Source organism: Akebia trifoliata, unplaced genomic scaffold (assembly GCF_017979445.1).
Source record: "Akebia trifoliata isolate Shusen 1 unplaced genomic scaffold, ASM1797944v1 Contig00814, whole genome shotgun sequence".
NCBI lineage: Eukaryota > Viridiplantae > Streptophyta > Magnoliopsida > Ranunculales > Lardizabalaceae > Akebia > Akebia trifoliata.
In genome coordinates, this window is record NW_028237234.1 from 12085 (window position 1) to 22658 (window position 10574).

The window sequence follows — 10574 nt, forward strand, 5'->3', positions numbered from 1 at the left end:
AACACTTCCAATTGGTTAGGGGATATCTCTCATCAATGCATTTCTTCATCTCCTACTCTATTTCTTATTGAAAAAGAAAAGAGGCCTAAACAATTGCTGGAGGACAAGTAGATAGATTGTTTCAATAAACTTCATTTTATAGATAATCATGTTTTTGGTACTATTATCCATCTACTATTGATTTGTTTTGATGTAAAATAGCTGCAATTTTTTTTTTCTGATGGAATTCATGTGTAACCATTTTGTATAATTATGCTCTGCTCAAGTTAGTTTGTTTTTCTGATTTTTAGTTTCTATTTCATTTAAGGATATATGTTTGATTACCCATGGAAAATGATATTTTTCGTCGTTTAATTACCCTTTCCGGATTCCAGTTTTTTTCCAATTGAATTGTGTGAGTAGGGGCAGACCTGAGCTTGTATTGATCAATCTAGGGGATTTAGTGTTGGACAGTATTTAATTTTTTTTGTTTATTTTGTTTTTGTTTTTTGTGGTGTGATCTTATAGAAATATCTGCAAATCATGAAATCGTTGGGGCACGAAAGTGAGTGTTGTGACCGCATCAGTGACTTACACGACACTATTATTCATCATATTCTTACCTTCCTTCCTATAAAAGATGTCTTAAGGACTTGTTTTTTTATCAAAAAGATGGAGATACTTATGGACTTCTGTTCCAAAAATTGACTTGGATGGCATGGTATTTTCTCCCAAGGCTATGTTTATGCGCTTTGTGGATTCTGTACTACTTTGTCATAGTGAAATTGGAATAGAAAAGTTTCGTCTAAGATTTGGTGGTTATTATTGTGAGTATTCTCGTGTCCATACTTGGATGCGTTTTGCAGTAAATCATAATGTTCAAGAGCTCATCGTCTTGGCTAATACACCAGAGCCCTTCAAGTTGCCCCATTGCATTTACACTAGCAATTCTTTAGTAGACTTGAGATTATGCATTTCCACCCTCAACCTCCCATCTTCCATTCATTTACCGTCCCTCAAGACCCTCCGACTTATTTTACTTACTTTTACGGATGAAAACTTGACCCAATTCTTCTCAAGCTGTCCCATGCTCAAGAGTCTACACATGGAAGACTGTTTGTTTGGGAAACTCACACTTCTCCACATTTCCTCTCCTACCCTTCAAAGATTGACTATAGATAATCCCTCAAAACATTTCAATTTGTTTATGGGTATGCTTTTGAATGAAATAAGGATTTCTACACCTAGGCTTTCGTTTCTTGAATACAAATAATTATAGCATGCAAAAGATTTTCTTTCAAACCACATCATCAGCATGCAGTGCATCCCTTAACTTCATCTTTGATTGGAAGAACAAGGAGCATATGTCTACTACTAGTGTGAATTATTATCTTAGTGGTTTTTCTAGTGTGAAAGTTCTAACGCTATCTTCGGCAAGCATTCGGGTACATTATTCTTTCTTTATTTATGCCTAGTTTGTGTCTTGTTCACATTATTCAAGTTTTGTTTGATTTCTAATATTTGTAATGGTCTGACGTGTCTGCATCGAGCAGCTTTTCTCTTCAGCTTCCGATTTGTTAGGAGGACTCCCTACATTTTCCAATCTGAACCATTTGAAGTTATCAACTACCATTAGCAAAAGCAATATTTGAGTTTAACTTGCTTCCTCCAAAGAGCTCCCAGTTTGGAGTTCCTATCCCTAGACCTTTCTCATCAACAGGTAAGGTCGCAAAGTTTTATGAGTTTTTGTTTATTAATTATTTAATCCATTAATTTATATATATAGTAAGCCATCTAAAATATGCGTTATCTGTGTGAATGCTGACAGCACTGGTTCAATGATGAACATTTTAAACCTGAAAATGCACCTTTTGAGTGTGTCGTTGATCACCTCAGAATCGTTAAGATCACAGGGCTCAGGGGAGATGAGAACGAACTTGGTTTGTCAAATATCTGCTACAGCATGTAATGATCCTAGAGAGGATGGCTATTGTTTTCTCAAGGCAGTATTTGGTGAACTATGAGCCACAAATGGGGATTAAAGAACAGATATTAACGCATCCGAGAGCCTCAACAAACAGTGAAGTTATTTGTGAGTTTGTTCTTTGAACTATTTATTAGTTCATACAAGTTACCGAATTGAACCTTCATTGCTACATAAATTTTGATCTTTTAATTGATACTCCAATTTTTCTACAATTTGCTTTCATTTTTTCATTTTCTTACCTTTTAGATATTAATCTTATCTATGAAATTTAATTGGTCATACTCATTTATTAAGGACAAGACCAAACCCATTGCTAAAGATCTGATGTTGTTAAATAAAATTTAAAGCTTGCTACATTATAGGTTCAAACATCAAACCACACTACAAACCTATGTAACTAATTTCAAATACTCCTCTCAACCTCTATAAACTTCCTTAAAATGGTCCCATATACCTTCTTATATTAAAATAACTCCTCCACCTTTTCATGCTTAACGTTCAACTGGAACAACAACATACTTCCCATAGGCCCTATTCACTTCTTGGTTAATTTTATTTGAATGGGTTTTCTGACTCTGTTTTCTACAAATCCTATAACTTCAATATCATGGGTAAGAATCATATTTTCCATTTCTCACCAAATTTGTGATCGATTAAGACCTCTGGCATTCCATAGAGCTAACTTAGTCAATTTGGAGATATGATAATTCACTGGATATCCAGAAATAATTTGTTTTCCAGATTTTGGCCTTGTTGAGGGCTTGAGGCACTCTTGAGTTGAGAAAATAACTCAAAAGTGTTAAAAGTTATTGTTTGGGTATGTCTAGTAGTCCATATATAAACATCTAAATTAGATAGAATACATACAGGGTCCCGTTCGCCACCCTTAGTTTTACCACACACTTTAACAAACGCGTTTTGTCTTACATGGGTTAGAAGTTTCGGAATGAGCTGATTTTTGGTGAGGATGATCTCTATGGTGAGGAGATCATCCTCACCAAAATTCAGCTCATTCCAAAACATCTAACCCCATCAAAATTGATTTACAAAAAATGGACGGTCCACGATTTTTCAACGTGTAAACATGGGGCTAAACATTTCGGAATGGGCTGATTTTTGGGGAGGATGATCTTCTAATCATAGAGATCATCCTCACCAAAAATCAGCTCATTCCAAAACTTCTAACCCATGTAGGACAAAAAACGTTTGTTAAAGTGTGTGGTAAAACTTAGGGTGCTGAACATTTCCCATACATACATATATATATATATATAGGTCCCGTTCGCCACCCTTAGTTTTACCACACACTTTAACAAACGCGTTTTGTCTTACATGGGTTAGAAGTTTCGGAATGAGTTGATTTTTGGTGAGGATGATCTCTATGGTGAGGAGATCATCCTCACCAAAAATCAGCTCATTCCAAAACTTCTAACCCCATCAAAATTGATTTACAAAAAATGGACGGTCCACGATTTTTCAACGTGTAAACATGGGGCTAAACATTTCGGAATGGACTGATTTTTGGGGAGGATGATCTTCTAATCATAGAGATCATCCTCACCAAAAATCAACTCATTCCAAAACTTCTAACCCATGTAGGACAAAAAACGTTTGTTAAAGTGTGTGGTAAAACTTAGGGTGCTGAACATTTCCCATATATATATAGGGGGGCGTTCAATGGCCAACTTTTTGGCAAAACATTTTTCAAAACATGAGTTAGAGGTTTTGGAATTGGCTGATTTTTGGTGAGGATGATCTCTACGGTGAGGAGATCATCCTCACCAAAAATCAGCCCATTCCAAAACTTCTAACCCATGTTTAGAAGCTGAAAATATGTGGACCGTCCATTTTTTGTAAACTGTTTTTGATGGGGTTAGAAGTTTTGGAATGGACTGATTTTTGGTGATGATGATCTCCTCACCGTAGAGATCATCCTCACCAAAAATCAGCCCATTCCAAAACCTCTAACTCATGTTTTGAAAAATGTTTTGCCAAAAAGTTTGCTTTTTTGTAAACTGTTTTTGATGGGGTTAGAAGTTTTGGAATGGACTGATTTTTGGTGATGATGATCTCCTCACCGTAGAGATCATCCTCACCAAAAATCAGCCCATTCCAAAACCTCTAACTCATGTTTTGAAAAATGTTTTGCCAAAAAGTTTGCTAAAAAGTTTGCCCTTGAACGCTACCCATATATATATATGGGTCCCGTTCGGCACCCTAAGTTTTACCACACACTTTAACAAACGCGTTTTGTCTTATATGGGTTAGAAGTTTCGGAATGAGCTGATTTTTGGTGAGGATGATCTCTATGGTGAGGAGATCATCCTCACCAAAAATCAGCTCATTCCAAAACTTCTAACCCCATCAAAATTGATTTACAAAAAATGGACGGTCCACAATTTTTCAACGTGTAAACATGGGGCTAAACATTTCGGAATGGGCTGATTTTTGGGGAGGATGATCTTCTAATCATAGAGATCATCCTCACCAAAAATCAGCTCATTCCAAAACTTCTAACCCATGTAGGACAAAAAACGTTTGTTAAAGTGTGTGGTAAAACTTAGGGTGCTGAACATTTCCCTATATATAATATATATATATATATATATATATATATATATATGGGTCCCGTTCGCCACCCTTAGTTTTACCACACACTTTAACAAACGCGTTTTGTCTTACATGAGTTAGAAGTTTCGGAATGAGCTGATTTTTGGTGAGGATGATCTCTATGGTGAGGAGATCATCCTCACCAAAAATCAGCTCATTCCAAAACTTCTAACCCCATCAAAATTGATTTACAAAAAATGAACGGTCCACGATTTTTCAACGTGTAACATGGGGCTAAACATTTCGGAATGGGCTGATTTTTGGGGAGGATGATCTTCTAATCATAGAGATCATCCTCACCAAAAATCAGCTCATTCCAAAACTTCTAACCCATGTAGGACAAAAAACGTTTGTTAAAGTGTGTGGTAAAGCTTAGGGTGCTGAACATTTCCCTATATATATATATTATATATATATATATATATATATGAACAGCGTTCCTAAGACTCATATTGGGACTCACATTGCGACACACCGTTTTGTCTTATATGGGAAAAAATATTTGGAATGGGCTGATTTTTTATGAAGATGATCTCTATGGTGAGGAGATCATCCTTGCCAAAAAGCAGCTCATTATGAAACTTCTAGACCGTCCAATTTTTGTTGAAAAATTATAGACCGTCCAATTTTTGTAAATCAATTTTGATGGGGTTAGAAGTTTTGGAATGGGATGATTTTTTGCCAGGATGATCCCCTCATCACAGAGATCATCCTCACAAAAAATCAGCTCATTCCAAATATTTTTGCCCATATAAGACAAAACGGTGTGTCGCAATGTGAGTCTCAATATGAGTCTTAGGAACGTGACCCTATATATATATATATATATAGGGGACGGTTCAGCAGCCCTAAAGTTTGCCAAGTTTGGCGCCAAACATTTTTCAAAATATGGGTTAGAAGCTTTGGAATGAGCTGATTTTTTGTGAGGATGATCTCTATGATCAGGAGATCATCCTCACCAAAAATCAGCCTATTCCAAAACTTCTAACCCCATCAAAAGTGATTTACAAAAAATGTTGGCACCAAACTTGGCAAACTTTAGGGCTGCTAAACCATTCCCACATATATATATATATATATATATATATATATATATATATATATATATAATATATATTATATATATATATATATATATATATATATATAGATGGGTAGCGTTCAATGGCCAACAGTTTGGCAAACACATTTTTCAAAACATGGGTTAGAGGTGAGGAGATCATCATCACCAAAAATCAGCCCATTCCAAAACTTCTAACCCCATCAAAAATGATTTAAAAAAATGGACGGTTCACGATTTTTCAACTTGTAAACTGGGGTTAGATGTTTTGGAATGAGCTGATTTTTGGTGAGGATGATCTCCTCACCGTAGAGATCATCCTCACCAAAAATCAGCCCATTCCAAGACTTCTAACCAATGTTTTCAAAAAGTGTTTGCCAAAATGTTTGCCAAACTGTTGGCCATTGAACGGGACCCTATATATATATAAAAGGAAATGTTCAGCAACAAACATTTTGACAAACATTTTGGCAAAACATTTTTCAAAACATGGGTTAGAGGTTTTGGAATGGGCTGATTTTTGGTGAGGAGATCATCATCACCAAAAATCAGTCCATTCCAAAACTTCTAACCCCATAAAAAATGGTTTACAAGAAATGGACGGTCCACGATTTTTCAACTTGTAAACTGGGACTAGAAGTTTTGGAATGGGCTGATTTTTGGTGAGAATGATCTCCTCACCGTAGAGATCATCCTCACCAAAAATCAGCCTATTCCAAGACCTCTAACCCATGTTTTGAAAAATGTTTTGCCAAAATGTTTGTTGCTGAACGGGACCCTATATATATATATATATATATATATATATATATATTATATATATATATATAGGGGCGTTCAATGGCAAATTTTTTAGCAAACTTTTTGGCAAAACATTTTTCAAAACATGAGTTAGGAGTTTTGGAATGGGCTGATTTTTGGTGAGGATGATCTCTACGGTGAGGAGATCATCCTCACCAAAAATCAGCTCATTCCAAAACTTCTAACACCATCAAAAATAGTTTACAAAAAATGGACGGTCCACAATTTTTCAACTGGTAAACATGGGTTAGAAGTTTTGGAATGGGCTGATTTTTGGTGAGAATGATCTACTCACCGTAGAGATCATCCACACCAAAAATCAGCCAATTCCAAAACCTCTAACCCATGTTTTGAAAAATGTTTTGCCAAAAAGTTTGCTAAAAAGTTTGCCCTTGAACACTACCCATATATATATATATATATATATATGGGGGGCGTTCAAGGGCCAACTTTTTAGCAAACTTTTTGGCAAAACATTTTTCAAAACATGGGTTAGAGGTATTGGAATTGGCTGATTTTTAGTGAGGATGATCTCTACGGTGAGGAGATCATCATCACCAAAAATCAGCCCATTCAAAAACTTCTAACCCCATCAAAAACAGTTTATAAAAAATGGACGGTCCACGATTTTTCAACTTGTAAACATGGGTTAGAAGTTTTGGAATGGGCTGATTTTTGGCGAGGATGATCTCCTCACCGTAGAGATCATCCTCACCAAAAATCAGCCCATTCCAAAACTTCTAACCTATGTTTACCAGCTGAAAAATCGTGGACCGTCCATTTTTTGTAAACTGTTTTTGATGGGGTTAGAAGTTTTGGAATGGGCTGATTTTTGGTGATGATGATCTCCTCACCGTAGAGATCATCCTCACCAAAAATCAGCCCATTCCAAAACCTCTAACCCATGTTTTGAAAAATGTTTTGCCAAAAAGTTTGCTAAAAAGTTGGCCATTGAACGCCCCCCATATATATATATATATATATATATATATATATATATAAATCGTGGACCGTCCATTTCTTGTAAATCATTTTTGATGGGGTTAGAAGTTTTGGAATGGGCTGATTTTTTGTGATGATGATCTCCTCACCGTAGAGATCATCCTCACCAAAAATCAGTCCATTCCAAAACCTCTAACCCATGTTTTGAAAAATGTTTTGCCAAAATGTTTGTCAAAATGTTTGTTGCTGAACATTTCCCACATATATAATATATATGGGTCCCGTTCGCCACCCTTAGTTTTACCACACACTTTAACAAACGCGTTTTGTCTTACATGGGTTAGAAGTTTCGGAATGAGCTGATTTTTGGTGAGGATGATCTCTATGGTGAGGAGATCATCCTCACCAAAATTCAGCTCATTCCAAAACTTCTAACCCTATCAAAATTGATTTACAAAAAATGAACGGTCCACGATTTTTCAACGTGTAAACATGGGGCTAAACATTTCGGAATGGGCTGATTTTTGGGGAGGATGATCTTCTAATCATAGAGATCATCCTCACCAAAAATCAGCCCATTCCAAAACTTCTAACCCATGTAGGACAAAAAACGTTTGTTAAAGTGTGTGGTAAAACTTAGGGTGCTGAACATTTCCCTATATATATATATATATATATATATATATATATATATATATATATATATATATAGGGAAATGTTCAGCACCCTAAGTTTTACCACACACTTTAACAAATGTTTTTTGTCCTACATGGGTTAGAAGTTTTGGAATGGGCTGATTTTGGTGAGGATGATCTCTATGATTAGAATATCATCCTCCCCAAAAATCAGCCCATTCTGAAATGTTTAGCCCCATGTTTACACGTTGAAAAATCGTGGACCGTCCATTTTTTGGAAATCATTTTTGATGGGGTTAGAAGTTTTGGAATGAGTTGATTTTTGGTGAGGATGATCTCCTTACCATAGAGATCATCCTCACCAAAAATCAGCCCATTCCAAAACTTCTAACCCATGTAAGACAAAACACGTTTGTTAAAGTGTGTGGTAAAGCTTAGGGTGCTCAACGGGACCCATATATATATTTTGAACTAGGCAAGCAAGGGGTTTAATTTACCAAGTTTGCTAAATACATAGTGATTGGATGTGAAGCTTTCAATAACTTATTTCCGTGAGATGGAAATTGGTGATTGGGTGTGACACAAAGGTCTAAACTGACAAAAATTTAATCTAAAAAAATGTTTTAGAGATTTAGGTGAAAATGGACATCCCATTGAAACAAATTCTCTAGATGAGGAGAATTAGTTCTCAAATCCTGAATCGACAAACCAGGTAACACAACAAGGATTAAAACTGCTTTTCGAAGAGAAGCAAATCACTTATAATCCAAAGGTCTAAATGCAAAAGTTTTATCTTAAAAGCTAAAACTACTAAAGATTTAGGTGGAAATGGACAAGGAGGCAACCTATAATTAAGGTGTTTCAGAACCAACTTCTTGATTTGAAATTGCACCGAAGAAGTCCAAATCATTAACTGTAGCACTACCGTAAACACAGAACAAATCCATTGATCGAAGATGTAAACTTGTAAATTGTAATACTCATAATAACAGAAATGTATTCGGATCTCCTGCAAACTTCAATCCTCATGTAGCAGGTGTGGAGCCTATAAATCTCTTGACTGCAAAGAAAATTATTTTCTAAAAATTACATCCTTTTATTATTAATTATTTTTCTAAAATCATAGAATAAGTGATTCCTCTCTTTTGGTTGGGCATTTTTTTACGGATTGAATGATTTTCCAACTATATGTTTCTTTTCTTTTTCTGTTTTCTATTTATTTTATAAGTGGTCTTCAGATTAAATATTTGTAGCCAGTATTTGATTTATCAATCTAGTGAATTTATATTCTTCTTTGATCTTTTCTACCAAAACTATTGCAGTTCCAAACATGATTTTAAATCTAGTCTGAGACGATACGTCTCAGTATCATCCATCAATAAAAGAAACTCAAAAAGCAAAAAAAATTCAAATAAAACTAAGAAGGTGTGACAACTTGTAGAATTAAACCTAATTCCTGCCCGAAAAGAGTTTGATTATATATAGCCTTGAAATTCCCATTTCAGTGCATCATTCATTTAATATCATTATTAATAAATTACCATTTCAGGATTAATTTTTTATCAAACATGAAAAACATTTAAATTAATAAATACCCGTATTGCTTAATGTGGGATGTATATTCTCATTATAAGTGAAGATCACGAAAAATTTTAAATAAAAAAAAAAACAAAAAATCTCTCTCTTCTTACCCTCCGAACAATCTCACAAGTAACTATAATATCCTCTCAAAAGCAGTTGTAAGTGACATGTAGTTGTCACCATCTCTCAGTTCGATATCGTCTAACCACAGCAACACTTGTTAGTGACACTGAAGTTTTTTCAGTCCCTCTCTATTGTCACGCTAGCCTCAACCTCATAAGCCTCACCCATCTCTACATCGTTAATTTCCTCAACCTCAGCCTCACCCATCTCTACATCATTAATTTCCTCAACCTCAGCCTCACCCACCTCTACATCATTTATTTCCTCAACCTCATAGGCCTCAGCCATCATAGGACTCAGCCATCTCTACATCGTCTATTTCCTCAACCTCAGCCATCTCTGCATCGTTTATCTCCGCGAACCTCTCCCTCTTTGTGCTTCCACTCGTATGATTCCAGGGCATTTTCGTTATTTCACGTAAAAAATTATAAAATACATATTTTGAATGAATTTTAAACTTGCCCCCCTATAAAATTGGGGAAATTAGGATTACCCCCAATGAGTTTACCCCCTTGACCTCAAAATATGGTTTTTAAACTCGTCCGAGACCGCGACGTATCGCCCGAGTTAACTCGGTATCGGAGCTGAACGATTAATTTTTTGATTTGTCTCACGAGACGTCCCAAAAACTCGTCCGAGACGACTCGGTATCCGAGCTGAACGAAACGAGACGAGACGAGCTACCGAGTTTGAAAACCATGCCTCAAAATCGTTCAAATTAACTTAATTCAAATTTTCACGTCTTACTTCAACGTCCTTGAGTTAGGTCCCCTAAAATTAGACATACAAATTACAAAACCCAAATTTTGAATCGTCACTCACCTGGTTGGGACTCTCGGCTTCGGCAATTGTCGC

At 35.7% G+C, this 10574-nt stretch overlaps 1 protein-coding gene across 1 annotated transcript; it reads left to right on the plus strand.

Annotated features, from left to right (window-relative positions):
• Nucleotides 1-697: 697 nt before the first annotated feature.
• Nucleotides 698-1948, plus strand: LOC147381031 (F-box/LRR-repeat protein 13-like). Its single transcript, XM_086430926.1, has 3 exons — nucleotides 698-1190; nucleotides 1294-1424; nucleotides 1808-1948. The coding sequence occupies exons 1-3, from the start codon at nucleotides 698-700 to the stop codon at nucleotides 1946-1948; spliced, it is 765 nt and encodes a 254-aa protein (XP_086287052.1).
• Nucleotides 1949-10574: the final 8626 nt, after the last annotated feature.

Bases quoted from the DNA above. Each gene is read 5' to 3' on its own strand.
- LOC147381031 (XM_086430926.1), top strand. From the start codon at position 698: ATGGTATTTTCTCCCAAGGCTATGTTTATGCGCTTTGTGGATTCTGTA. The intron at 1,191-1,293 runs GTATGCTTTTGA...CCACATCATCAG, and splicing joins ACATTTCAATTTGTTTATGG to CATGCAGTGCATCCCTTAAC. The intron at 1,425-1,807 runs GTACATTATTCT...GAATGCTGACAG, and splicing joins TATCTTCGGCAAGCATTCGG to CACTGGTTCAATGATGAACA.